The sequence below is a fragment of the Danio rerio genome, chromosome 5 (assembly GCF_049306965.1).
Source record: "Danio rerio strain Tuebingen ecotype United States chromosome 5, GRCz12tu, whole genome shotgun sequence".
NCBI lineage: Eukaryota > Metazoa > Chordata > Actinopteri > Cypriniformes > Danionidae > Danio > Danio rerio.
The window spans coordinates 30337559-30364729 of NC_133180.1; the positions used below are offsets into that span (position 1 = coordinate 30337559).

Sequence of the window (27171 nt, forward strand, 5' to 3'; positions counted from 1 at the left end):
GATAGTGTGCTATGACAGGCAGACACTGACTTAATTACAGCAGATGAGGTCCAGAATATGCATCTCCTCTGAATATGTAAACACCAGGGTCAGCGTTTATCCAAAGAGAGAGAGACGAGGCTGCAAAATTAAATAGGTCTGAATAAGGAAGAATTTCTTGAGCTCCCTTTGCTTCTGTAGCACTGTTTATACTTATACTGTGAACAAAGACACATTTTCAGCAAATGTTTTTACTTAAAATGGCACAGACAAAAAAAAAAGATTTGTATTGTAGCTTTTTGCACATGTATAGAAGTAGTGCTTAATAGACATCTCGACTTGTTTATACAAGAACTGTATACATGAACCACATTCTGCCTTTTAAAAAGACATGTGGTTCATTGCAATCAAAATGGGACTTTCAACAGGAAGCATTGTATTATTTGGGAGTATGCTTGAGTAAATGCAGAAGTAACCATGAACAAAATAGGAAAATAAAAAATTATAATATAATATTTTTAATAGAAATCATTATTTCATCATTTAAGGCATGGTTGCTCAGTGGTTCGCACTGTCACCTCACAGCAAAAACAGGGTGTCCGCGTGGTCTTAAAAAGTATTAAAAGTTGATAAATCAATGTAGAGAAATTTAAGACCCTTAAAAAGTACTAAAAAGTCCTAAATGCTATTTTGCAAGGTATTAAATTTTATATAATGTTTGATTTTGCTATGTATGGTGTATGCTAAAGTTTGCCTGAATTAAGTCTGCGAATATCAGGATTCTGTGTAGTTTTTGAAATCAATGACATCATGCTGCTTTGTTTACTGCAGTAACCAAGTAACCATTATTTCTGCAGTTCTATAGGCGCCGACCTGCTGAATTAGCTAGATTTAATAGATTTTTATTCAGTATATGCATAATTTTTTAGTTTTGGATTAGTTTCTTACATTAATATTTAGTAAATATAGTGTAATTTAAAATCTCACCAGTGTTTCTGGTTGAAAAGTGATTATAAGGTATGAAAATGTATGAAAAGAGTCTTAAAAAAAGGTCTTGAAAGGGTGTCCTTTGGGTGCTCCGGTTTCCTCCACAGTCCAAAGACATGCACTATAGATGAATAGGATAAACTAATTCGGTGTGTGTGTGTGTGTGTGTGTGTGTGTGTGTGTGTGTGTGTGTGTGTGTGTGTGTGTGTGTGTGTGTGTGAGTGTGAGTGTGTGTGTGTGTGTGTGTGTGTGTGTGTGTGTGTGTGTGTGCGTGTGCGTGTGCGTGTGCGTGTGCGTGTGCGTGTGCGAGTGTGTGTGTGTGTGTGTGTGTGTGTGTGTGTGTGTGTGTGTGTGGTGTGTGTATTTCCCAGTACTGGATTGCAGCTAGAAGGGCAGCCGCTGTGTAAAACATATGCTGGAATAATTGGCGGTTTATTCCACAGTGGCGACTGCTGATTAATAAGGGACTAAGCCAAAGGAAAATAAATGAATGATTGAATTTTAGCATATTTATGGTTTAAGTGTATTTTATAATACTATATAAACAGTGTTGTGCTTTTCAACCTGGAAGCCCCTGCAAAAATCTGTCCACAGGATTTATTTAATCTAAAATCTTAATATAAAAACAAAATAAACAAATAAATACAAATCAGAATGTTGGCAAAATAACTCTTCTCAACAACATTTTTTTTGTTTTATTTAAATAGTTTTTAAAAAGTGAAGAGACATTTGTAACACTTGGTAATAGGGTTTCATTTGTTAATATTGGTTAACTATATACTATATTAGGGTGACGCGGTGGAGAAGGTGGTAGCACATTCGCCTCACAGCAAGAAGGTCGCTGTTTTGAGCCTCGGCTGGCTCAAGTGGCATTTCTGTGTGGAGTTTGCATGTTCTCGTGTTTGCGTGGCTTTCCTTCGGGTGCTTCTGTTTCCCCCACAAGTCCAAAGACATGTTATAGGTGAATTGGGTATGCTAAAAATTGACTGTAGTGTATGAGTGTGTGTGAAAAATTGTGTATGGGTGTTTCCCAGTAATGGGTTGTGTCTGGAAGGGCATCCAAAACATATGCTGGATAAGTTGGCGGTCCATTCTGCTGTGGCGACCCCAGATTAATAAAGGGACTAAGCTGAAAAGAAAATCAATGATACTATATTAGATACATTTTAAAATAGACTCTCCTGCTTTTAATGATTTTAGAAGACTTTTTATAAAATAAACTCTCTAAAGGAAATGTTTAGCAAAATGACACCTGGAGAGTTAAACAGTTTACAATTTTATCATGTAATTAGCGCTAAAAATCTTGTATAATTTATGCATTTATTTGTTTGTTGATTTTTAATTGTATATCAATTATTAAAATGTCATTCCCATGAAAATAGCCTTGGTTGCTGACATGGAATTAAATAAAAATAAAATAAATTGCATTACTATGTTTGATAAAAACTGAAAAAAATCATACAACATTTATTTATTTTATTATTGCAGATCAGTAATATAGCACTATACATTATTAAATATGCATAATTAAAATGTCCATTAATTAAAATTTCCAGAGTTCCATTAATCAGTGCACTTTAATTTAACGACTTTACTTACAAATAACATTAACAAAATGAGTAAAACATTCACAGTTACTCTGCTTCACGCGTGGGGGCTTTTATTTTGGTAACGCCATCACCCGGAAATGCCTTCACCTTGTAGTGGACGGAGTAAAAACACGTGTGAAACTTTTCTCTCTAGATGTGCAGTTGTTTACATTGAATATTCACGGTGTAAACGTTAACGCCATGCGCATTTAACGTGCTGCTGACATTTCCGTCACTCGAATAAAGGATAATATTTCCTTTAGCTAGCGCGAGTGTTCTGTCAGAGCGTGGTATAGATATTTTACTAGTACACCTCTTGTTTTAAAAGGGGTTTACAACCTGTTTGCGGTCATGGCTGAGGACACGCTGATGCTCAACATCTCCTCAGGTTCTGTACAGTTTAACAGAAAAACAAACCAGAAGCATTTGTCATCATCAGAGAAATGGGCACAGGTAAGTCAGTCCTGCACATCCTGTCAGTTTCACACTAATGTAACGTTACTTACATCACGCAGATTTGCTTCAGATTGAATGTGAAGGGCTGAACCCTGTGTGTTGACGTTACAGAAAAAGAGAGTGGCAAAAAGGAAGGCTGCCGTTGAGCCCCAAGAGAGCAGCGCCTCTAAACAGAGGAAGATTAATCAAACTGGTCAACAGCACGCACAAAAGCAAACGCTGCAAACCCCTAGAAGCCCCTCTCAGAGGAGCAATAACAGAGACACAGAGGAGAACCCGGTCCAGAGAGAAAACTCAGAAGCAAAGTCCCCATCAAAGGTGAAAACATTTCCAAAGAAAGCTCCCACAGAGCATGAAGACCATGGCAGACCATTTATCAAGACATCGTCTCTCTTCAGAAACAACCCAGAGATCCCTGATGTCCTCAGGTAGATGCAACACATTTGAGGTTGTACGAATAGTCTCTTCTCTCGGACTTGACCTTTCAATGCAATTTACCTGTCTTTTTTTCTTCTTCTTTTAGTCCTGCTGTAAATCAAGTGAAGGAGAAAGTCTTCACCAGCAACACGTTTGAAGAGCTAAATCTGCATCCACATCTGGTGAGAGGAAGAACAAACCGAAACGTTTCTCAAGTCAAATGCTCCTCCTGTATTTATTCATATGCATTTCTGCTCTCAACTATTTGACAGGTGGCCACGCTCCATAAGGTGTTGAACGTTAGCAGTATGACGAGGTACTGCAAGTTCATCTTACACTTTGTTTTGTCCCCTAGCTTTGTTTTGTTTTGTAATTGACATTGTCTCTCTTTTAGTGTCCAGAAACAGACCATACCAGTGCTGATGTCTGGTAAAGATGCTGTAGTGCGCTCCCAGACTGGATCAGGTGGGGTTTTTGATGTAAATAAATTTTATTAAATTAAAATATAAAAATATAAGATGTATAACCGAATTACTAGAGTAACAAAATGTTGAGTGTCATATTAAACATTAAATTGATTTTATATTGAATGTGTGGTTTGAAAACTATAAAAATAGAAGTCATGAAAGTGTTTGTTAGAGAAAGAATGTGCTGTATGTAAGGTTTGTTTATTTATGTGTTGTACAGGGAAAACATTGGCATATGGGATTCCAATGGTTCAGTTTTTACAAGCGATTCAACCGAAAGTCAAGGCAAGTCAAGTCTTGAACAACTCAATTTAAAAAAATAATAATTTTAACAGTAAAGTTACTACAGTGAAAAAAAAATGGTTATCAGTATGAATACCCATACTTTAGCAGAATCCGGTAAATAACCATAAATTGACATTACCAGAATTCCCTACGTGGCACTTCACATTTGATGTGTTGTTGTTGAAATAACTCTTTTTCTATTTTTTATTTAACTTGTTAGTTATATACATATTTTATCCGTTTAATTTAAAACCAGAAAAAATGTTGCTACTGTGTTTGTTATAATGTGTTTCTGACAGCCAATGCTGCCTTTGACATTTTGCTTTTCTTTCTTTTTTTTCCTTTTTTTAACAGTGAAATTTGACCAATGTACTATTTTCAGCTCATGCTTTGTTCGGTTGTAGTTTACGTTCTGAAATATATATAAATATATATTGTAATTGTAATTGTGAAACCAATTGACAAACCAATCAACCCTTGTTTATTGAGCTCTCTTTTCACCCTCATCGAAATGTAAACAGCCTCTGCTGATTAGCTTTAGGTGTGTTTTTCCCCAAACTATTTTTTTTTATTTGTTTTGTTTTTTTTGTTTTGTTTTTTTGAACATTATTAACTGCACCTCTGTGCTGAACATTTACACAGAGTTTAACCTATGGCTGCAATGAATGCAATACAGGACAGTTTGCATTATATAAGTCTACATTATAGTCAGCATTTAAATCCCTGCTCACGGACCTTTCTTCTTGTCTAATTGCTGTCCTGTCATCCAGTTACTGTTCTACTGTGCCAAAAGAAGCCTGCAAAAGATAAATCTTTTAATAAAATTTCTACTACATTTTGTACTGTCAATAAATTTGCTAAGGATCTGTTTTACGGTCATAAACATCAACTTTCAGTATTATAAATGAAATTTTTTTTTATTTTTCAGAGATCGGATGGGCCTTTAGCTGTTGTGATTGTTCCAACCAGAGAGGTACTTTATTGTAGTTATTCTAAATAATGTCATTTTAAATTTCTCTTTATGTACTTATTGTGTTTCTGTCTGAAATGCCTCTCTGATTTCTGTCCCTCAGCTTGCCTTGCAGAGCTTTCAGATGTTTCAGAAGCTTCTTAGAGTGAGAATTTACCTCTTTTTCTATATTATTGAAGTCATTGAAATTTCACAAAAATGCTGGTCTTTAAAAAAAAAAAAAACTTCATATATTTATGTATTTGTTTTAGCCTTTCACCTGGATTGTTCCAGGAGTTTTAATGGGAGGAGAGAAAAAGAAAGCAGAAAAAGCCAGGTAAACAATATATAATTTTTGATTAGATTTCAGTTCAAATGATTTTAACTCCATTTTGATTAGTTTGTTACTTAACTGCAAATAAACAGCATTTCAGATATTTGGGTTCTGTAAGATGTAATACTTTTTATCAATATATATCTTTCAGCATGGATGCATTAAATTAGAAAAAAACATCTGTAATGCTTTTTTTGTTCATTTATTTACAGCTTCTGTGAGCATAAGAGACTTCAGAACCCATACAAATCTTAGACACCTAACATTTGACAGTAATCTACATTCAACAGTATGTCTTTGATCTTTCAGTGTTTTTACTTGTCTTTGTTTGACTTTGTGTTGACTTCAGACTGCGGAAGGGCATAAATGTTCTGATCTCGACTCCAGGCCGACTGGTGGACCACATCAAGAACACACTAAGTATTGCTTTCAGTGCTGTGCGCTGGCTCATTCTGGATGAAGCTGACAGGTCAGTGTGATTACTAATTTGATCAGATAATGTCATTGTGTGATGCACAAAGCTAAATACCTGTCTTATTCATAGTGAGATTTTCATTAATGACTATTTACATTTGTAGTATCATGTGTTATAACCAGTAATCTTGCTCGTCCATTAAAGGATTTTGGATTTGGGCTTTGAGAAAGATCTGACTGTGATTCTGAATGCACTGAACACCGCTGGACCCGACAGGCAAAATGTGCTGCTTTCAGCTACTATAACTGAAGGTAAAGCTGTTCACTAATGCTTTCACGCAATGAGGTAAAGTTTGAGTGAATGTAAAGTTGAAACAGTTAATGCTCACTATATACAGTAGGAACTACATCATTGACTTTATTCTAACAGAAGCAGCTTGGAATAAGTTGACAGGCCCTTTATCTCTATGAATAGCAAAAGTTTTCATGGACCTTTCCAGTTTAAGCAGCTCTACTTCGTCACAATAACGTCTTACTCTTCCAACATTTTCGATCACAAAAGCATTTTGGGTGACAATCTACATATGTACGCGAGCGCTTAAGCTGATCGTGTTCTCTGCACTTGCAGGACTGTCCCGATTAGCCAGTATCAGTATGAAGGATCCTGTGAGTGTCCATGTGTCAGAGGGGAGTGAGGAGACAGTTGAAGCGTGTCCCCAGGCGGCCCCTCAGGCTCTGTCAGACAGCTACGCAGTGCCTGAGAGACTGCAGCAGCACGTGGTGGTGGTGCCCAGCAAGCTCCACCTGGTCTGTTTGGCTGCCTTTATTCTGGCCAAATGCAAGGTAGAGAGGACCGTTTGTTAATCCCCACTTATTAATGTTCAGTGTTATGCTGCAGATCAACTCTTGTTATTTCTGTTTGTAAATAAAGAGTTTTTTTGTTTTTGTTTTTTTTTTAAGAAAATGCTTAGTCTCACTAAGGCATATGCAGATATTCTACATTATATTGTGATAATGAGATGGCACAATTTTGATATCATGGATACTTCAAAATAATGTGAATAATTTTTTAAGCTTCTAGAGTGCTTTTGGAGAATATTCACGTTGTATTTGCAGAGGTGTCCATAACAGCGGCAAATATTTGGAGACTTAATTGCATTGCTTAATAGTTCAAACATTTTCACATTAATCTTCCCTACCAAATGCTAAAATGTTGATTGAAAATTGTGTGAATATTTATAAGGCTATTGTATGTTAATACTGTGAAATACAGCTTTAATAGTTCACATTGGTTAATTTAACTAAATTCAAAATGAAAACTACAAAAAATAATGCCTTTATTAATCTTAGATGATGTTAATGTATAGGAACACATTAAAAACAGTCTTAACCTGATTACAAGTCATAATCATTTTATTAAATGGAGTTAAGTATTGTCATTATACCATATACTGTGATAAAAGCTTCAGGAATTAATTGCAACAAGAAAATTTGATACTGCCATAAACCTAATTGTCACTGAGGTCTTATTATCTATTAAAAATGGCAAAACAATTCCTTTGTTTATTCATGTGAGGGCAAAGCTGTATTTTTATCAGCTCTTACTTCAGTTTTCATGCTTCAAATGTTACTTTTGCTGCTTGTTCAAGCTACTTTTTTGATATAAGTTGAACCAACAAAATGTTATATTTAATCCAGTTAAATTTGTAAAAACGATTAAGTTAGCTTTGACAATTTGTATTGGGACGACATGACGAAATTAAGTAGATCCCGGCATTTTTTATAGTGCGTGGCCCTTTAAAAATAATTTGAATTCAATGATTTGTGCTAAAGAAACTTTAATATTGTTATTATTATTATTATTATTGCCAAAAACTTAAAATTAAATTACAGTTGCCTATAGATTTGAGGAAGCTGTAAGACAATTTCGGATTTTATTTGGTAAATTAAAAACAGATTTGGTTTAAAATAGAAATATTTTGTAACATTATACATTTTTTATCATCACTTCTGATCAATTTATTGCTTTCTCATTAAATAGAGTATACTAAGTAAAGCACTGGGTGGAATGGTAGTGTAAACACAATTGTTAGAATGTAAAATTCACAAATGGCTTTCTTGAATACTGCACAGTAATTCATTCACAGTAGTAGACATATGTTACATACTGATGTTTACCACGTTTTTGTTCATAGTTTGAGCAGCGTCAGAAGTTGGTCATCTTCATATCCAGCTGTGAAGCTGTAGAGTTTCTGCTCAATCTCTTTACTGCAGTCCTCTGTGAAATTCCCAGCAACACCTCATCTAAAAGTACCTCATGCCTCAACTTCTACAGACTGCATGGCAACATGAGACAGGAGGTGAGACATTTTATGCCAATTTAAAGATTTTTCTTTCCAAAGTCCAGTTAGTCAAGACTTTTCCATAGAATGTATATTAGTCAAAATATTGTAATTATAATTTGTTTTTAGTTATTTATCCAAAACGTAGGTGACTTTTTCTGGAGTAAAATGTTAAAGGAAGATTTTAACAAAATATTTTAGTAAAAAGTGATTCGTATAATGATTTTATGAGTTCATATTCTATGGTTACCATTCCTTTGAGATTCAATACACAAGCACACAGGCAAAACCACCCAAAAATGCCCAATGCTCCTGATGATACACTGATCTTTTAAGTGAATTAAATTGTTTTGCAAGAAAGTGAATGATATTTACAGCATTATTACTTTTAATCCACAGTCTCAGCAAAGAGTCCTTCATGTGCTTGTGCAAAGTAACACGCAAGATCATGATTGTTCTCAGCTTTTTAAATATAAATTGAAGAATCATCAAGGATGCTGAGTGACATTTGATGAATAGTTTGATGCATGCATCTCTTATTTTCTCCCTCTTAAATAAACAGCATCAGCTCACATGCATTATTATGCAACAAAAAGTGTTTAGTTTCAGCCATTACTCAGGTCTTTAGTGTCACATAACATTTTTTATTAGTTCAAAGATTCTTTGATAAATATACATTTGAAAGGGATATCAATGTATAAAAAGACGGCAGTGTATGTTTTTATTTTTTAAAGTCCAAGAAAAGTTTTTTTTCTTGAAATATTCTCTTTAATGCTCACTGTATCTTGGTCGGTAAAGTATTTTTAGTTTTCTAGGATAATATTAGGATCCCTGTGGTTATGAAAAACTAGAAAATATCAGGGGCTTTTAAACTCATGCTATTCAGACCTGAGAAGCAATAAAATCTTAAAATAATCTGCATGGTTCTATTATGCGAATCTCTAAAATATTTAATTGAAAAGAAATAGCTTTTAGTGAGTGCAGTAGCTATAAGAATTTGTCTTTATTCATGAACCACCGAGCACAGAGTCTTTGAACTTTTGGATATCATCCTCCAAGTATAAGCAGTGTTTATTAATATATAATGTAATACATTTAGATTAATTTACAGCTTGCCTATCTATCTTGCTAAAAATACAGTCTCACTGTTATTTAATCAGAAATTAAATAATCAGATTTGCACCTAAAGGAGCATACTAAACTACCCTCTCCCAAAAAGACCATGTCTCTTAAAAGCATCCAGAAGCACTAGCAGCATATGACACCAGGTTTGACCATGATGGTCTGGTTGACCAGTAGGGTCTGCCGGCTCTTGGCCAGCTGGCGTTAAGGCAGCAGCAGCAGTCAGTGCCCTGTGGCAGTGTCAGGGGAACTGCATCCTGCCACTGTCCAGCCTTCAGCCTCACCCCCTCACGCATGGAGCTGCCATGGGTTGCCCATATGGCACTGGAAGGGCGAGGGACTCTGGAGCCTCTTCCTCAGATGTATGAGAGAGCAGGTCTGGGTGTGGTGCTGGCCTGTAGTGTTATGGATGGGTTTGGTAATGGGACGGCGCAGGCTGAGCTCTGGACGCCTCCTCCGATAAGGAGAACCGCAGGAGACGGGCAGCTGTTCCAGCACATAACAGATTGTGCTCAATGCCGAAGAAGAGAGAGGAGCTGTCGGACAAACCATCCTTAAATGGGCTCATATCAGCGCTTCTGCTTCATCTTTTGTCCCAATATTTAATGTGCCTCTTAATAGTTTTGATATAATAGTGTTCAAAATTAATTAGAGTTTCTTTCATCTGTTGAACACAAAAGGTGCTGGAGAATATTAGAAACCAGTAGCCATTCACCTCAATAGTCATTTTTCCTACTATGAATGTCAGTGGTCTACAGTTTTGAGTATTATTAATATTTACTTTAGTGTTTAACAGGAAAAAAATAGTTTATTTTTCTGGGAAAGTCCCTGAAATTAACAGAAATCTTTTCTTTCAGGGAGTCCTGACTAAGATGACCTCAAAAAACATGTTTCACAATTATCCCACCTTTAAGACAAATAAAACATACAAAACATATTCAAGGCAGGAATCATACATCAACGTCCTAGTTAAAACAACAAGAAGTCTTTTTCAGTTCATGGTTTAATAAATATTTAAAATTAGCCAAAGAAGGAATTAGATCTAAATGTGTAAGTGATATAAATTTAGGAAATAAATTAATGAAAGTTAAAATAAATGTGTAAAAGTTTGGGTGAACTTCCTCTTAAACTATAACGTTTCTCTTTTTTTTCTCTTCAAAATATATTTATTGGCTTTTGTTTGAACTTCAGAACTGAAACATTAGGGAAAAAGGTCATAAAATGATTCTGAAATTATGAAGTTTATTTTCCCAATTTCTGTTTAACGGAGAGACTCATTTCCAAACATAATAGTTTTAATAATTAATTTCTAATAACTGATTTATTTTATCTTTGCCATAATGACAGCAAATAATATTTTTCAAGACATTTCTATACAACTTAAAGTGACATTTAAAGGCTTAACTAGGTTAAATAGGTTAACAAGGCAGGTATGGGTAATTAGGCAAGTTATTGTATAACGATGGTTTGTTCTGTAGACTTTTGAAAAAATATATAGCTTTAAGGGGCTAATAATATTGACCTTAAAATGTTTTTAAAAGACTTTCTCAAGAAGAAAAAATATTATCAGACATACTGTGAAAATTTCCCTGCTCTGTTAACGATCGTTTGGGAAATATTTAAAAAAGAAAAAGTTAAAAGGGGGGCTAATAATTCTGACTTAAACTGTATGTTATGTGGACATTATAGCTTTTCTCTTTTATACCATATTTTGTTGTGAACATGCCTATTTTGTTTTTGTTTTTTTACTTTTTTTAGGAGCGCACCGAAGTCTTCCAAGAGTTCTCTCAGTGTAAAACTGGCATTCTGCTGTGTACGGTGGGTAATTTCACCTGACATCATTTGTATATTGACTGACACTGACAACAGTCTAAAGCAGCAAGGATAATTTAAGTTCCTTTTAAAAATCTATAAAAATTGTTAGCATTTTACACGTCGCTGCATTAATCTGCACCACCTCCTCCACCACCATGCTGTCACACTGCAGAGGAGCTCCTGGAGTGAACGAGTGCCTCTGTTCCTGCTGACAGCCTGGCATGACATTGTGTTGCTCTCCATCTGTACTAACTCTATAGCTGCAGACTCCAGACACCGCAGCTCACTCTTTACACTCGCTGAGTTTGAGAGCTGGAGTTAAGATTGAGAAGTGTCTAAATGGTCATCCTTAAAAAAAGTGATGTGGTGTAGTGGTTAAAGTTCAAGGCTTGTGGGATCTAGTCTGCTTCCTTATAGTTACACAGAGAAAAGCATGAATGTTGGTTTGGGTTTATTGGTAAAACAGTGTAGTGTGTCAGTGGCATACAAATGTGTAAAGTACAGTAGAGTGAATTATGGTTTTGTTGGACATTGTTTGCTCTTATAACAAATAATGCCTCATTCGAGACAAACCAAGCTAAAATAGAATTACATGTGATAGATTTTTGGTGTATAAGACGACTAGAATTTAATGGCATTACTCCTTAAACAGCCACATTATGCAGTGGTTTACATATTAATATTTATACATAATGTAATTTTAATATTATTTATTTAATTAAGTTTGACATATTTATAAATATTTAGAATATGTATTTTGTTGGTTTATTTTCTGTTTGTTTGGTGTTCTTCCATACAATACTTGACTTAATTGTTATTTCAATCAGGGAAAATCCTCAGAATTTTGTGATACCTGGGAGGTGTTTTTGAACTTTAACCATTAAAGAAGCTTTGGAAGTGTGAAGTTGTGGAATGTGAATAAGTGTTTGATTGGATTTATTTTTTATTTTTTATTTATATATTATTATTATTATTTTAAGTAAGGTTTAATATTTCATTTTTATTTTTCCCTAAACCTGTCTGGGGTAAGTTTTGGCTATTGGGGTTTGATTTATTGTACAACCTTGAAAAAATTATTAAAGACATGTTGTACAGGTTGTAATTGTTTTAGTTTTTCAGCGTAATGTAAAATATTATCCTACCAAGTTTAGTTTGTCATCTAATATTTATATTTATCATCCCATACACTGCTTTTCACAGCTGTCCTTGTTGTATACATAGTTTTTTTAACAAAGTATGTAAAATTGTATTTCAACCGGGCTTGAAATTAACCTTTTTTTCTTGGTAGCGGCACTGGTGCTCCTAACTTTAAAAAATGTAGGCACACCAGACAAAATTTAGTGACACCCACCAAAATTATGAGCACTGTTACTACATGCTTTACATTAACAGATTTATTGCATTTGAAAAAATCAACTCTAATCAAAACTAACAAATAAACTAAAATCTGCACACACTGCTTGATGTGAATAAGATTAGCTGAATTAACAATAACTGTGCTGTTCTCACGGGTGCTGTCTGATATTGCACAGTTGATATTGACATATTTTTTGCATACGGCATCTTAATAGCAAGACTTTTGTTTACTACAGCAAAGTTGATATGACAACTGTTTTAATCCATTGCTGAGAGCTGCGTTTGGTGTTTTTAGGTGCAATTAGGCTTATGCCTGAATACCTCCTAATTCCGCACGTGGAAAACATTTTGCTGTGAAAACCGGTCGCATGACCACAATTTTATGCACTCACACAAATGCTCTCAAATATATTTTGACCAAGCGGTTGCAATTTCAAGTCCTGTTTAATGTAAAATCTCATTTCAATGTCATTTTACTAGAGATTTTAATAGTTTATTACAATAATAATAATGATAGCAGTGTTTCCACATTTCTCTAAAACATCTGATGTGCTTATTTTGTTTCAAGTTCATAGTTTAAATGCTGGTTAAATATTTAATAGTTTTTTGTTTATTTTTCCCTCAGGATGTAGCTGCACGTGGTTTGGATTTGCCTCAGGTTACTTGGATTGTTCAGGTTTGATTTCTTCATGTTCAAGATTTTATCATTTGCATAATTGCCAGTGTGCAACAGATAAACAAATGTATTCAATTTCTTCACAAAAATTCTAATTATTCTGTATATTTTTAAATGAGTGTCATGTTTCTGTTTTAGTACAATCCTCCAGTTTCTGCAGCGGAATATGTTCATCGTGTGGGCCGCACGGCTCGAATCGGAGCTCAGGGCAGCAGCCTGCTCTTCCTCACCCCCTCCGAGACCGCTTTTGTGGATGTGCTGGCCAATCACAACATCAGGTGTGTGACAGGCCTCTCTCATATCTATCAGGTACTTCTCATTTCAGTGAACTCCTGTGGGACCAGTCCTCTGTGATGGTGGATGAGCTCCAGTCCCTGACAATGTGATTAAAGATGGTCAAACTGCTCTTGTCTCTGTTCCAAAGCCCACAATACAGCAGTCGAGAGCTGGACTGATGAGTCTGTGCTGGTGTGAAGAGAAAACACACTCTCAGTCTCTCTGCGTGAATCTGCTCTGCTGGCACAGGGGCTCTAGCATTTGCCTCATGTTAAGGTTTAGAGTGCTAAAGGAAGGTGTTTGGTTGGGTTGCAGTTGCAGAGCATGATCTGTAATGCTGACTAGAAAACTAGTGTGTATGTTTTAGTTATTTTTAATATATGTCCTCAACTTTTGGCTTTTCTATTCCTCAGTTTGTCTGAGATGAAGATGGTGGACATCCTGTCCACACTAATGAAAGACGAGCGCTTCAAAGGCAGAGGGAAATGGGACAGCAAGGTAAATTTTGACATCTGAAGTCCAAAGAGTGCTTTGGTTTTTACCCTTGGGCATCAATTAAAAAAGGTTCTAAAAAGGTTATTGAATGTTTTATACTTTCTATATTAGGGCCGTCAATCAGATAAAACATTTCATCTCAATTAATGGCATGATTGCTATGAGTTAACTTGTGATAAATTGCACATTTTTCTAGGTATATCTTAAATTATTGTAAAGATGATTTTTGAAACCGCATAACAATAACATCAGGGAATTAAGTGTCTCTATAAAACATTGTTTTATACAGATGCACCGAAATGAAAACGAAGCATGATGAAGGGCTTGGCAGAAAAATAATTTTCAGTTTTTTCCCTCCAATACATTTAGCAAAGTTTTTACCATGGCATGAATAAAAACGTCAAAAAGGGTTTTTGGTCAAGATTTTTTCTTGGTGTTTAAAGAAAAATAATCAATTACAAAAGTACAAATTAAAAAAATAAATACATAAATGAAAAAGGGAAAAAAAAAAAAAAAAAAAAAAAAAAAAAAAAATATATATATATATATATATATATATATATATATATATATATGTATATGTATATGTGTGTGTATATGTATATATATATATATATATATATATATATATATATATATATTTTTTTTTTTTTATTTTTTATTTTTTTTTTTTTTTTTTTTTACACAACATTTTTAATGTTCCAGCAGACAGTAGATTAGCAATATAGAATATAGGCTAATAATACAGAATATAGGCTAACTTTCAGGAAGTGTTTAAAAAATATATATATTTTGTGAGCATATCTAAATGAATGTTTAGAAAAATGCTCTTTGTAGCTCATGGGCCTTGAATGGCTTTTCTGAGTTAAAAGTGTTGAGACATTATTTAAATGTGGTTTATCTACTTGCATGCAGACGAAATAATGATGAAGTAATTACAAGAAACGAGATGCATTTAAATATGAGAAACTGTTTCTTTCATCAATATTCCTAGGGTGCTTTCACACTAGCACTTTTGGTCTGCACCCAGGTTCGTTTGGTTTTAGAGTACAGTACAATTAGCCAGTGTAACCTCTGTCTTCTGAACTCTGGTGCTCACTTGTGAACCATACCCGGGTCCACCTGAAAGAGGTTGTCTGGGGTACGGTTCACGTGAACTCTGGTCTGGTTCACTTCTGGTTTGAACACAATCCTACCAAATGACGGAAGTGAACTGCTAACAGTACAACAAACTATCATTTTTAGATTGTTCATCCGTGTCTATATGTCTGTGTATCACGTTTTGTACCTTGGTGACAAGCAGGACTGAGCAGACCAAGCGGGCCAGGGCAAACATAGTGATAATGTCCTTTTGTCTCTCCCAGAGTCGGCTCCTGTATGTCCAAAACCAAAAGATTCATTAAAAAAAAGAACGACTGTGATGTGCATATGTCATTCCATTTTGGCGCTTTGCTTTTGTAGCCATCAGAAGGAAAAAATGTAAACACAAGTCAACTAAGAAGGTGGCAAGGGGGAACAATCGAACTTGGGTACAGGCCAGGCAATTGAACCAAGTGTGAAAGCACCCTTAATGTTCAAAATGCGATCTGTCATTTGACATTGAATGTAATCAAAACTACATTTAAATGGTCTGAAATCAAAAGCCGAGACTTTATTTTAAATGGAAAAATAACCTTGGATGTCAGATTCCCTATAAATAATACTTTGGGAATTTTTCTTTTTCCCTCCTCAAAGTAACAGCAATAAAAGTACTTGCAATGAAACATCCTCTCACATGCACCTTCAGTAGTTTGTTGTTGCTATTCTGTCTGTTTTTTATTTTTTATTTGAATCAACAGCCCAGTTCAGTTTTAAGCCCTTTTAGACAAACTGGTTAGTGCAAAAGCAATGATAAGCTTGTTGGAGCCATGCATACATGATTTTTAGTAGAAGAAATTGCTCTGCTCACTTATAATGCATGCCTCATGTGCTGATGACAAATTTATGTCACATGAATCCGAATGTATATTCCAAATGATAGTAATTTGGGCTTAAACCTTAAGAACAGCGGTTCTGATCCAAAGAGTCAATGTTGACATGTTTGACTGCACCACTGTTATAACTTTTCAATCTTAGTTGAAGCTCACATGTGGTTGAAAAAGCAAGTCTAGAGAACAGCTGTGAGAGAAGAATGGCTTTCTCTTTATCTCTTTTTTTTCTCCCCTCCCTCTGAACAATGAGAGCCATCTGACAACAATGAGCGAATGTTTCTGCCAGCGCTCAGTCAGTCCTAATCCTGATTTAATGTCCTTTTCCCTCATCACCACCAATGGGCTGCTTGTAATCCTCTGTCTTGCCTCCCCCCTTGTTAGCAGCCTCATTTGAGGGTCAGAGGTCATTGACAGGGAGGGTTGATGTCATTAGTGTGTTGAACCATTAACACTTTTATGATGCTCCTGTTTTTTTTTTTTTACATCATTTAATATAATGCGCTTTTTCAATATCGTTTCTGGATTGTAAAATGTTGATTTCTGCTGTTTGCCTTGATGTGTGCAGAGATCAGCGGATGCTTTTGAGCAGGAGGTGCGAGAGAGAGCCACCTTGTTACAGACTGACTTTGAGAATTATGTTCATGCCAGTAACGAGTCTCTGCAAACTGCGAAGAGCGGTGAGATGAAATGCTAATCACCTTGAATAGTTAACTGTTTAACTGGTAGTGCAGCCCTAGTGCAACCCTAGTATATACACATACTGTATGTACAGTGCTCAGCATATATGAGCATATGAGTATACCCCTCAAATATATAATATTATATTTGTGCATATACATTACATTAACTTATGATAACGGTCCAAAAACTAGTACACCCAAATGTATATGTTATAGAAAAATATTAAATACAAATGTAAAAAAAAGAGGAAAAATCAAGAGAAGCTAAAAAAATTTAGTTGAAATTTTGCAGGATGTAATTTGTTTTTGCAATATTTTGCTTGAGTTTAATTGTATTATCTTTCATTTTCTAAATATGCTTGGTGACTTAAATATTATTTTAATAAAAAAAATCTGTTTAATAAATCTGTTTTGTTTAAATGCACCAAAATACATTGTCTTTTCACTGAGAAATTGATAAAAAATATACATTTTTAAAATGGGGTGTACTCATTTATTCTGAGCACTGTATGTCTTCGACTTGGAATTGTACATTTCTACCTGACATTTTTGTTAAAATTGAGTTATTCACATATTATTAGCCTCTAACTTTGAATTATTATTGTTTTATTGTTATTTATTTTGGCAATCTACATTGTGATCATTTAAAATGTTTGCATAATAATAAAACATCGGTGACCCTGGACCACAAAACGTCATAAGTGTCTGTTTTGGTTTAGCTTTTTAGATTTATTGAGGAATTGAGGTTTACATCAACTGAATGCTAAATACAAAATCTTTATATTGACGTATACTTTGTTAGAATTGAATGATATTCTACAAGATACAACTCTTTGAAAATCTGGAATTATAGGATTGAGCAAAATTCTAAATATTGAGAAAAATGCCCTTTAAATTGGTTTAAATTAAGTGCTTGGCATAATCTACTCGATGCATAATACTAGTTTTTATTTAACTTTTATCTGTAGGAAATTTACTGAATATCTTCATCAGGGTATCTCCAGGCAGGGTCTTAAAGTCTTAATGTTATAAATTTTAAACAACATTTTAGGCCTTAAAAAGTGTTAAATTCACTAATATATTGTCTTGTAGGTCTTAAATCATTTTAAACAGGGTTTTATTGTCCTTTGTTCGTGTAAAGCTACCCAATTGATCCAACACATCAAATCACCAACATTACAGCTTAATAAAACTTATTTACTTATATTTATTATAACTTAAATATATTTATATTTAAAACTATATTCATAACTAAGATTATAACAGTCGGTTGTCCATACATTTAGTTTTTAAAGAGATTTTTATGTTGAAAAATTGTACAGATGTTTTTTTGATGGGGGCAACTACATTTTATTTCTGCTGACCAATTAATAAAATCCTCAGTGTTCAGCTCTATTTAATATTTAATTTTTCATGGTCTTAAATTTGACTTGGCGAAACCTGCCGAAACCCTGTTTATGGATTATAATTTTTTCTAAACATCCTAATGATTTTTGGCATAAAATATAGTTCAATAAATTTGATTTGTACAATTTTTTGCGGGCTATTGCCAAAAAATACCTGTGTATTTTGTACTGTAAAATCTCTCATTCAGCTCCAATGCAAATGTGTAAAGAATTTTTGCATGTTTACTTCCTCAATGTTAATTGCATTAGTTGAAAAATAAGTCAAGCACTTTTCAGAAAACATTTCTGGGACAGAAAAATTAATATAGAACATTAAAGCACAATTAAACGTTAGTGATTTATTGCCTTTGTATCCTTTTAAATACTTGAAAATGTTTACTGTCTAGTCTGTACAGTAAGTGTTTTTCTTTTTGCTCCCGTAGCACTGCAGTGTTTCTTGAGAGCTTATACCACATACCCATCCAGTCTAAAGCACATCTTCCACATCCGCATGCTGCACCTGGGCCACGCTGCTAAGAGCTTTGGCCTGAGGGACGCACCCCAGGGCCTGGCCAGCTCCATAAGCACTAATCCTGCCAACAGCAAACACTCCAAGAAGGCCAAAGACAAAGCCAAGAGGTACTGCAACTTCTCAAAAATTGGACAGTCATTTATTAATCTGTCAAACAGTTTGCTGTGCCAGAGAGTATGATCTAGTTCTGCTTTTAGATAAATTTAGCTGGGTCGTGTTTGATGATACATTTTCTTCTGTGCTTTCTAAAACTTTTGGGGGGAATCTTTAAACTTAAAACTTTCTTTTTTTTTCTTTTTTTTTTACCTCGACAAAAATATTCTGAAAAGTTTCTTGAGCAGGAATCCAGAGGAATAACGTATTATTTTAAAATTATATTAAATAGGGATATTTATATTAAATATTTTTATTTAATTTACCTTATTTTAACTTTCAACAACTGTTAACAAACAGAGCACTTCTGTGAGGTAGCTTGAACAATAAAGTAATGAATAACATAAATTCTTTACTTTTGGACTTTAGTGCAATAGTAAATAAAAAAATCTAATAAAAACAAACATCACCTCAACTTAAAATACCTGGCAGGTTTACATCCCAAGTTTACATATCTCACAGTCTGTTGTCACCATCTACTTTGTAAAACCTCCAGACCGCAGACATACTCATGCTTTCCGCTTCAAGCTGCTTCTGTGTTCTACTTTGCCAGCATTTAACTAATATCATCTCTACAACAAAATGATGTCATGCTGCACAAGTTGCTGTTTCTGTGTGAAGTCAAGAAAAAAGTCTAACTTTGTGCCACCGCATAACTATAGATGTGTTAAAAAATAATGACAATATATATAATATACATATATATTCAAGTCCTGATTGGGAAGCAATGTCCGATTTTGATCAAGTCTAAAACCGGGTGATTAGGCCCAATTTGGACATCCTTAATATTAAACTAGAAAAATTCATTCAACTTTTTTATTGTAACAATAGCCGGGTTTCAATCTTAACATAAAGTGTATCTATTCTGAGAAAAAAGATTAAAGAAAGGGAATAAATCCTAAATGCTAAATCAGTCCATCAAGTTGTTAGAGCAGCTGACTGTAATATTGGTAACCTTTGCTACATCAGTCATTTTTAACTACATTGGTAACATTTAATCTTCCCTACATCAGGGTTTATTTGGCAAATGTATTTCCATCTCCCATTATTTCCATTAACCCTTTCACACAAGCCCAAAACCACTTCAAATGAGCATTAAAACTCGTAGGGAATTTAGGAATTTTTTATTGGAAATATGGCATTTTCATCACTTGTATCTTTTGCAATACTTCAGTTAATGACAAAATGTTTCAATTAAGCAAACTAAATACTGCCCGTTTAATATAATGAACAAAGCAACAATTCTTGATCTCATTCTTGGGATTTTCAAATCCAAATTGAGTCAATAAATTTGGTACTACATGCTGTAGAAAAAAAATATAGGAAATTATATATATGAGCAATATCACACGAGTAGCAGTGCGATATGGCTGTATATCGGCACTGGTGGGAGGTGTGCGACGCCCCCAACAGTGCCGATATACAGCCATATCGCACTGTTACTCGTGTGATATTGTGTTTATACAATCGTTTGACGGCATTATTGTGTATGTGAAAACAAAATCAAACATGGAGAGTCTCAAAAACCCTTTTGTATGTGGAACTACTTTCTTACACATTGGATTCAAATCATAAGCTGACAGTTAAAACAGTTGAGCAAGCATCTTTTAAACTTTAGATCTGTAGTGTCTGCTTTTTGCTATATCTGTATATATATATATATATATATATATATTTATTTATTTATTTATTTTTTTAAATCAACTACATACTAAAGTATTAGTACGTTTTACAATTCCTAGCAAAAAGGAAAGAGTTCTATCAAGTAAAAAAAGCCTGTGTAAAACCAACAGCTTTGTTCATTTTAACCCCTTATTAGAGCCATTTTGTTGGACATTGTTTTACTGTAAGTGTGTTTTCATGATGGCCATGAAAATCATCAGCATGACTGCGCTGGAGAAAAGCCCACAGTTTGCACATGCTCTTGGCAGCTGTGAGCCTTTCGCCGTCGCAGAGCTCTTCGGGGTCAAAGAGGACTAGTCAAGTCCTGCCTTTACCAGCTGTACAATTTACCTTTCGCCTTTCACACACTCACCTCTCTCGCTTTCCCTCCACCACCTTTATGCTGTGATGTACTCACAAAGCCTATTGAAAAATACATCCTTTAGAAAGAGCTGATTCTGTTGCTTTCTATTTATGGCATTTTCTTGTGTCAGTGAAAAAGTAGGTTTGTCATATTCTTTGGAAAATAGGTTTTAAATTGCAGTTGATGTTAAGCAAACATATTTGCTATTTTATTCTTGTAGAGTTAATTTCTCACAAACCTATAGTTTGGTAGTTTCACTTTAAATATATATTTTCAAACTTGATGTTTGTAGTGAATGTCTCTATTATTACAGTTAATTATCGAAATACATTTTTGTTACTTTTTTCTAACTTAAGCATTTTATGCATATGTTGTGGAGTTGGCAGAGGCCCAAATAAAAAAAGAGGCACTGTTTAAAAAAAAAAACACACACACACAACAAAAATATGTGCAAAAAAGATATAACATTACAAAGATAATTAAAAAATGGTCAGTATTGCAATAACACTACAAATGCACTTCAAAACCATGTGAAGACTGTGTGAAAAGTCAGAATCATAAACCTAATATAGTATATTAAAAAAAGCATTATTGGGGCAGCATGGTGACGCAGTTGGTAGAGATGTCGCCTCACAGCAAGGTCACTGCTTCAAGACTTAGCTGGGTCAGTTGGCATTTCTGTGTGGAGATTGCATCTCCCCGTGTTCTTGTGGGTTTCCTCCGGGTGCTCCAGTTTTGGGTAAGCATAATTACTATAGTGTGTGTGTTTGAATGTAATAATGTATGTGGGTTTCCCAGCGATGGGTTGCAGCTGGAACGGCATCTGCTGCGTAAAACATATGCTGGATAGGTTGGGGGTTCATCCCGCTTTGGCGACCCTTGATTGGTAAAGAGACTAAGCCAAAAAGAATATGAATGAATGAATGAATGAATGAATGAATGAATGAATGAATGAATAAAACATTATTGTAAGATTAACAGCATTGGTGCCCAAACTCAGTCATGGAGGACCGGCATTTGTTATTAAGAATTTAGCCTAAGAGCAAGCCTAGTTATAGCTTGAATGCAGGGCAATGACACTCCAGGACCAAGTTTGGGCATCCCTGAGTTAGAATGTTTTGTCTGTCAATACATAAAAATAGCCTAAACATTGTCATAAATGACCTTTTCCATTAAGGGACCATTTTGCCATTAAGTGAAGTCAGTTCACTATCTTATGCCGCAGGCACACTAAAGTTTAAACATGCTAAATTCTGTCATACAGCACTGCGAAAAGGGGTGGGATTAAACAAGATAACTAGATGTTTTAAAAAAAAAGATTGGTCCATATTTTAAATTTGTGTCCATAGGTCATGTTTTGAGTTTTGTCAGAGTTAACCAAGCTTGAGCTTTGCAACGCAGCGAACTGTGAAACTTGTCACTTGAGCTTGCATTTCATGAATGGAAGTTGAAAACTGCAGTGTGATCGCGGCTCTAATGTTTGAGTCACAGAATTTTTGTTATTGAATTTATTCATTCACAATACAGATTCAATCAGGAATAAAACGCTATGTTCATTTGTTTTTTGTTCTATGTTCATTTGTTTTGTTTTGAGGTTTTTAGTGACGAAAAATTTGCAAAAAAAATTATATTTTGACAAGACCATGTCTAAAATCTAAATAAATAACATTGTGTTAATTGAACTAATGAATAAAACAAATATGGCACTTGCAAATGTGCTGATAAGCTATTTAAGAAAAAAAAACACTTTTGTCATGTTGTTAAATTAACTTTTAAGAATTTGCTTCCATATTTTAAAATTTGGGGTATTTTAATCAATTTAGATGCCATTTTGCTGCACACTCCTGGAGGTGTGGTAAAAACATATTTATGTTAACATGACAAACATATCTATTTGTTTATTAATATTTTTGGTTGCCAGCCCATAAGTACCTCAGACTTGTATTCACCATACATAAGCAGAAATCATCATTGTGTTAATATAATATTAATTGTGAAGTAAAAGTTCTATTCTTGTCCACTTGAGCCCTAACAGGAGGAATAAAGGAGTTAACAACCCCACCTTCAGATTTAAGCCAGTTAATGCAACCATAAAAATTGTTTTATGTAAAGTAATTCAAACAGCAGTCAGGAACACATCCACTCTTTCCTAGTCCATCATTTGTGTTGAGAAATGAGGCATGTGAATAATTGTGGTAAGAATTAGAGCTGCTCAATTGTTTCAGCATCAATATCGCTATGCGTGTCCGCAATAGTCACATCACAGGGTTTGCGATGTTGAGTTCGGATTATAGCTGGTCAACAATTGAGAATACATGAGATTTGTGGAGTCATTGTGAAGTATAATGAGTGAAACTTTATCATTTGTATGTGTTTTAAAGGCTTTTCAAGAAAGTGTAAAAAAGAATTCAGCGCTATAAGGTTTGTAACTTATTGAAAAATTATTTTACTGAATTATTAATACAATGATGACTACAGTTTTATTTGACATTTTTTTATTCCATTTCTTTTCCTGAATACTAATTGACTCACCAGTAAGCCATAAAGCACTGTTTATTTTACTTCTTTTTCTTTGCTCTATGGTAATTATTCTTGCTTGCATTTTGTTTATTTTTAAGTACATGATTCACACCCTTATAACATCACCCCAATTGATGTAAATGAATTATTTTTCCCCTAAAACAGAGCTATTCAAGCCATCTTGTGAAATTATATTCGTATTGCAATGTATATTGCTGAAAAACAAAATATCACTAGTCAGATTTTTCCAATATCATGCAGCCCTAGTAAGAATAATCACAACTCTTAGGGAATAATATGAATGCATGTAAGCTTTCCTTCTGACATGTAAATGTTATATTACGATTAAGCCCTTACTCTGTTATTGTCCATACACATGTAAATGTAGTGACAAACACAGACAAAATATGGTGTAGTCTACACACCCAAGCATTAGTCTAGTGTGGCTTATTTCCTGAACAAATGTGATCATTTGTGATTGCAGGTGAAAGGATGAGGATGGGGGTGATTGATGTACTGATGATTTGCCCAGTACATCACACTTGGGCTGTTAACTATGAGGTTTGGCCAGTGCTTGACACTGCAGTTATTAGTGGTCATTCCCACAGGATTCAACACAGCTCTGCTAGCATGGGGTCTGGTTAGCAAAGGCCATGTCCAGACTAGTCTTGGTGGTTTAAGCCTTCTTTTGTGCATCCATGTGGTCAGGACTCTCAATTAACCCAAGCTTTCTAAACGTCAGTACAGTCACATGGTGAAGAGCTTCATCTATCCATGCACACTTTTGTGTGTGCGTTTAAATCCAGAATATTCACGCACTTCTATTGTTTGTCATGTTTTATAGCTGACCCGCACATGCAGTGATCACAGTTGTCTTGTCAGACCAAAACTGTCATCTGGAAATGTCTGTTATTGTCAGTGTTTTCTGCTGTTTTTTTACTTGCCTCGCTTTCATCCCACCTTCAGTTGTTCGGTGTGCCTTTGAGATAAAGGCTCAAAGCCCTTGCGTGCTGTTTCTGTGTTGTAAAGGGAGTGTCAGGTTCGGTTTGGTAAAATCGGATGTTAAAGTTGCTTAACTCAAGGTTAGTGACACATTAAATTTAATTGAGTAGCGGTGTTGAATTACTGGGTGGAAAACAGACTCCCAATAGTCGCTCTTAACAGAAGAGCTTGCTCCGCTGTGGAAGGACGCTGTGTGCTTTCTTAAAGTAGCTACTTTCATCAGAGAAGGCTTTATGTGAAACTATAAGGGCTTCACATTTAAAATGCCACAAACAAAACTCTGCAAGGGTAATTTTATAATCTAGTCAGTTGGGAAAGAGGGTTGCAAAAAGAGTGTTTTTATTGGGGTGCGTCTCTTTTTTTTTTCTTTTTTTTTGTACACAGTGGCAAACAGCACGTTGTGGTGCCTGAATTGTAAACAGAGCTGATCTTTCGTATTAAACCAGTTATTTTTGTTCAGAATGCATCATAAAACAATACATTTTGTAAATTATTGGCTTGAATTGGAGGTTGACCTACATGGGTTTTTCTCTGGCCGATGTTGATTTTTATGCCTCTATTTATGCCTCATTTCCTCTAAGTGGTATGGTTCAGTACGGTACAGGTCACCTTTATCAGGCTTGTGTCTCCACAGTCTAAGGATACCAATGGTACTCTTTTGGTAGGCGTGGTGTACGACAGAAAGTTGCTGTTGACATCATTCAAGCTTAAAGTAAAGTTAAAGTAAAGCTGTACGGGTCGTTTAAATATCATAACACTTCTCACAAAATAGATGCTTTATACACAAATACTTGTGTATAAATGTTTATTACTTTTTTTTTATTACCTTTCTATGAACATGATCTGATTATAGCTGTAGGAAGCTGAAAGGATTCAAGAAGCCGCACTTTAATAATCACATGCACATTATTATCAGCATCTCAAGTTCGTAATTTCAAATATAGATGCGCATCGAGAGACCGCTAGGAGAGCTCTCTAGTTAAAGCACTTGTGCTTAGATTGCCTCGTAAACAACAACAGGACACGCAACAGATTTAAATTTTCTCCCTAGCTTTGTGACTGTTCATCAAGATGACGACAAGGTTTGTTTGAGCTCAGTTTAACCATGGCTTGTTATTATATGTATATATTATTACGGTGTAATGTCTTGGATGTGTATTTAAAAATGACACTCTCTGTGTTTTCATTCTCCTGGCTTGCGCTAGTGACGTTTCTCTGTAAATCAATAGCATTCAGGTGCACCTCTAGCTCCACCTTTTGTTAACCTTTTGTTATGCTAAACCCCCTTTGGAAAGGGTACCCAAAAAAGTAGTGTGGTACGGTTTGCTTTTTGGTACCTTTTGACAGTGAAAACGGACTTAAAGCGTACCGTACCATACCACTCAGTGGAAACGGGCCATTTGGCAAGGGTATTCAAAGTACAGTACAATTCTCTTCTTGGTACCTTTTGACTGTGGAAATAGACATAAAAGCGCACCGTACCATACCGTCAGTGGAAACGAGCCCATAGAAAAATGCTGTCAATAGCACCTGAAGGCAGAGGCACTACCTGTAGCTGAAAAAACTGTTTTGTTTAAACATTTGACTACACAGAGGTCTGTGCAATGGACGTAAGCAAATTCTGTGGATCAATAGAAAAAATTTGTGAACGACTCCGAATGAAATAGAACCTTTACACATGTCAAGTGATTCTTTTGAGTATATTCTGTAGCTTGTGAGATCCTCTTTGAAATAAAAAAAATGCTAATGGTCTTTTAACAAAATCTATTGTACACACGCATGTCACACTGCTAAATGCAGCACTTGCAGGCAGGGCTTGACATTAACACCCACCAAATGTGGGTAGATTTTAGCTGTGGCGGGTTAGACAAACTCTCCCACTAGCCACTTAGGCTAGTTGCAATAGACTGGACAAAAAGCGATGATCGTGGACCCACAGTCCTGTTGCTTTCAAGAGCTCAAGATTTTAAAAAATATATCCTTTTGTAAGCAGCAGCAGACTCTGCTTTCTCTTTAATTATTTTTTAAACAGATTATTAACAGGCCTAACATTAACTGCATACGTGTGATCATTCCTTCATGATCACACACGGTATGTTTTTTACCTGCTTTCTTTTCCTTACAGGTGTTTTTACTAATAATGTTTAATTATCAGTTTTGTACAATAACATTACTTTAATTTGAGATTAACTTCCCATTTATGTGGTTAACTGGTGACCTGGAACCTTTAGCCAAGACAGATACATTTGGTAAATCCTTAATTTTGAGCCCTGAAAAGTCCTGTGAAATAAAAACTATTTTTAATGCAATACAACCCATTTGCTCATGCACACTAAGCAAGCGCACACACAACACACACAAAAAGTGAAATGAAGGAGGAGGCATGTGGACGTAACACAAAATCTGAATCAAGGAATTTTAGCATGCCAAATTTATGCATAGAAAATATATTTTCCCAGCAATTATATTGTGGCTATAGTGAAAAAGGCGAGTGGCTAGTAATGTTGAAAATCTACTAGCCACAATTGTTGATGATCAAAACAGTTAATGTCAAGTCCTTCTTGCAAGTAAACTTTTTATCACAAGCATTTTATTTTATTTTTTTTTTACAGTTGGCACTATGGAACTTTGAAATGTCTGATTAACAGGCAGCAACTAAATGGTTCGGAACAAAGCGTTCAGAGGCTTTGATTTTCTTCAAGTATGAATGTGAAGGCGTCATCAACATCAGAATTTTCTAATTGGCCTGCATTAGATGTCGCAAGACCTTGATTGCATTCTGTAACTTGTAAATGCTTATACTGGCAATCTTCTTTTGGCGGACATTTACTTGTAAATAATTTGATATTTAAATAGGAGAAAATAAACAAACAAAAAAAGCAACCAACAGTCATAAAAATAATAATTAAACTAAAAAATAAACATGCTTTCCCCCAACCAACCA

General features: G+C 34.9%; 1 protein-coding gene across 1 annotated transcript in view; it reads left to right on the plus strand.

Moving 5' to 3' along the window:
* The first annotated feature begins 2655 nt into the window (after positions 1-2655).
* ddx31 (DEAD (Asp-Glu-Ala-Asp) box polypeptide 31) overlaps positions 2656-27171 on the plus strand; it is a 29192-nt gene continuing 4676 nt past the window's right edge. Inside the window, exons 1-19 of the mRNA XM_021476489.3 lie at positions 2656-3008; positions 3123-3439; positions 3535-3610; positions 3701-3744; positions 3823-3893; positions 4116-4180; positions 5109-5153; positions 5254-5295; positions 5402-5466; positions 5813-5932; positions 6083-6189; positions 6506-6720; positions 8073-8237; positions 11100-11159; positions 13138-13188; positions 13327-13466; positions 13878-13962; positions 16495-16606; positions 18438-18633. Coding sequence (XP_021332164.2) covers positions 2907-3008; positions 3123-3439; positions 3535-3610; positions 3701-3744; positions 3823-3893; positions 4116-4180; positions 5109-5153; positions 5254-5295; positions 5402-5466; positions 5813-5932; positions 6083-6189; positions 6506-6720; positions 8073-8237; positions 11100-11159; positions 13138-13188; positions 13327-13466; positions 13878-13962; positions 16495-16606; positions 18438-18633 — 2078 coding nt within the window. The 5' untranslated portion in view covers positions 2656-2906. The remainder of the gene's footprint in view (positions 3009-3122; positions 3440-3534; positions 3611-3700; positions 3745-3822; positions 3894-4115; positions 4181-5108; positions 5154-5253; positions 5296-5401; positions 5467-5812; positions 5933-6082; positions 6190-6505; positions 6721-8072; positions 8238-11099; positions 11160-13137; positions 13189-13326; positions 13467-13877; positions 13963-16494; positions 16607-18437; positions 18634-27171) is intronic.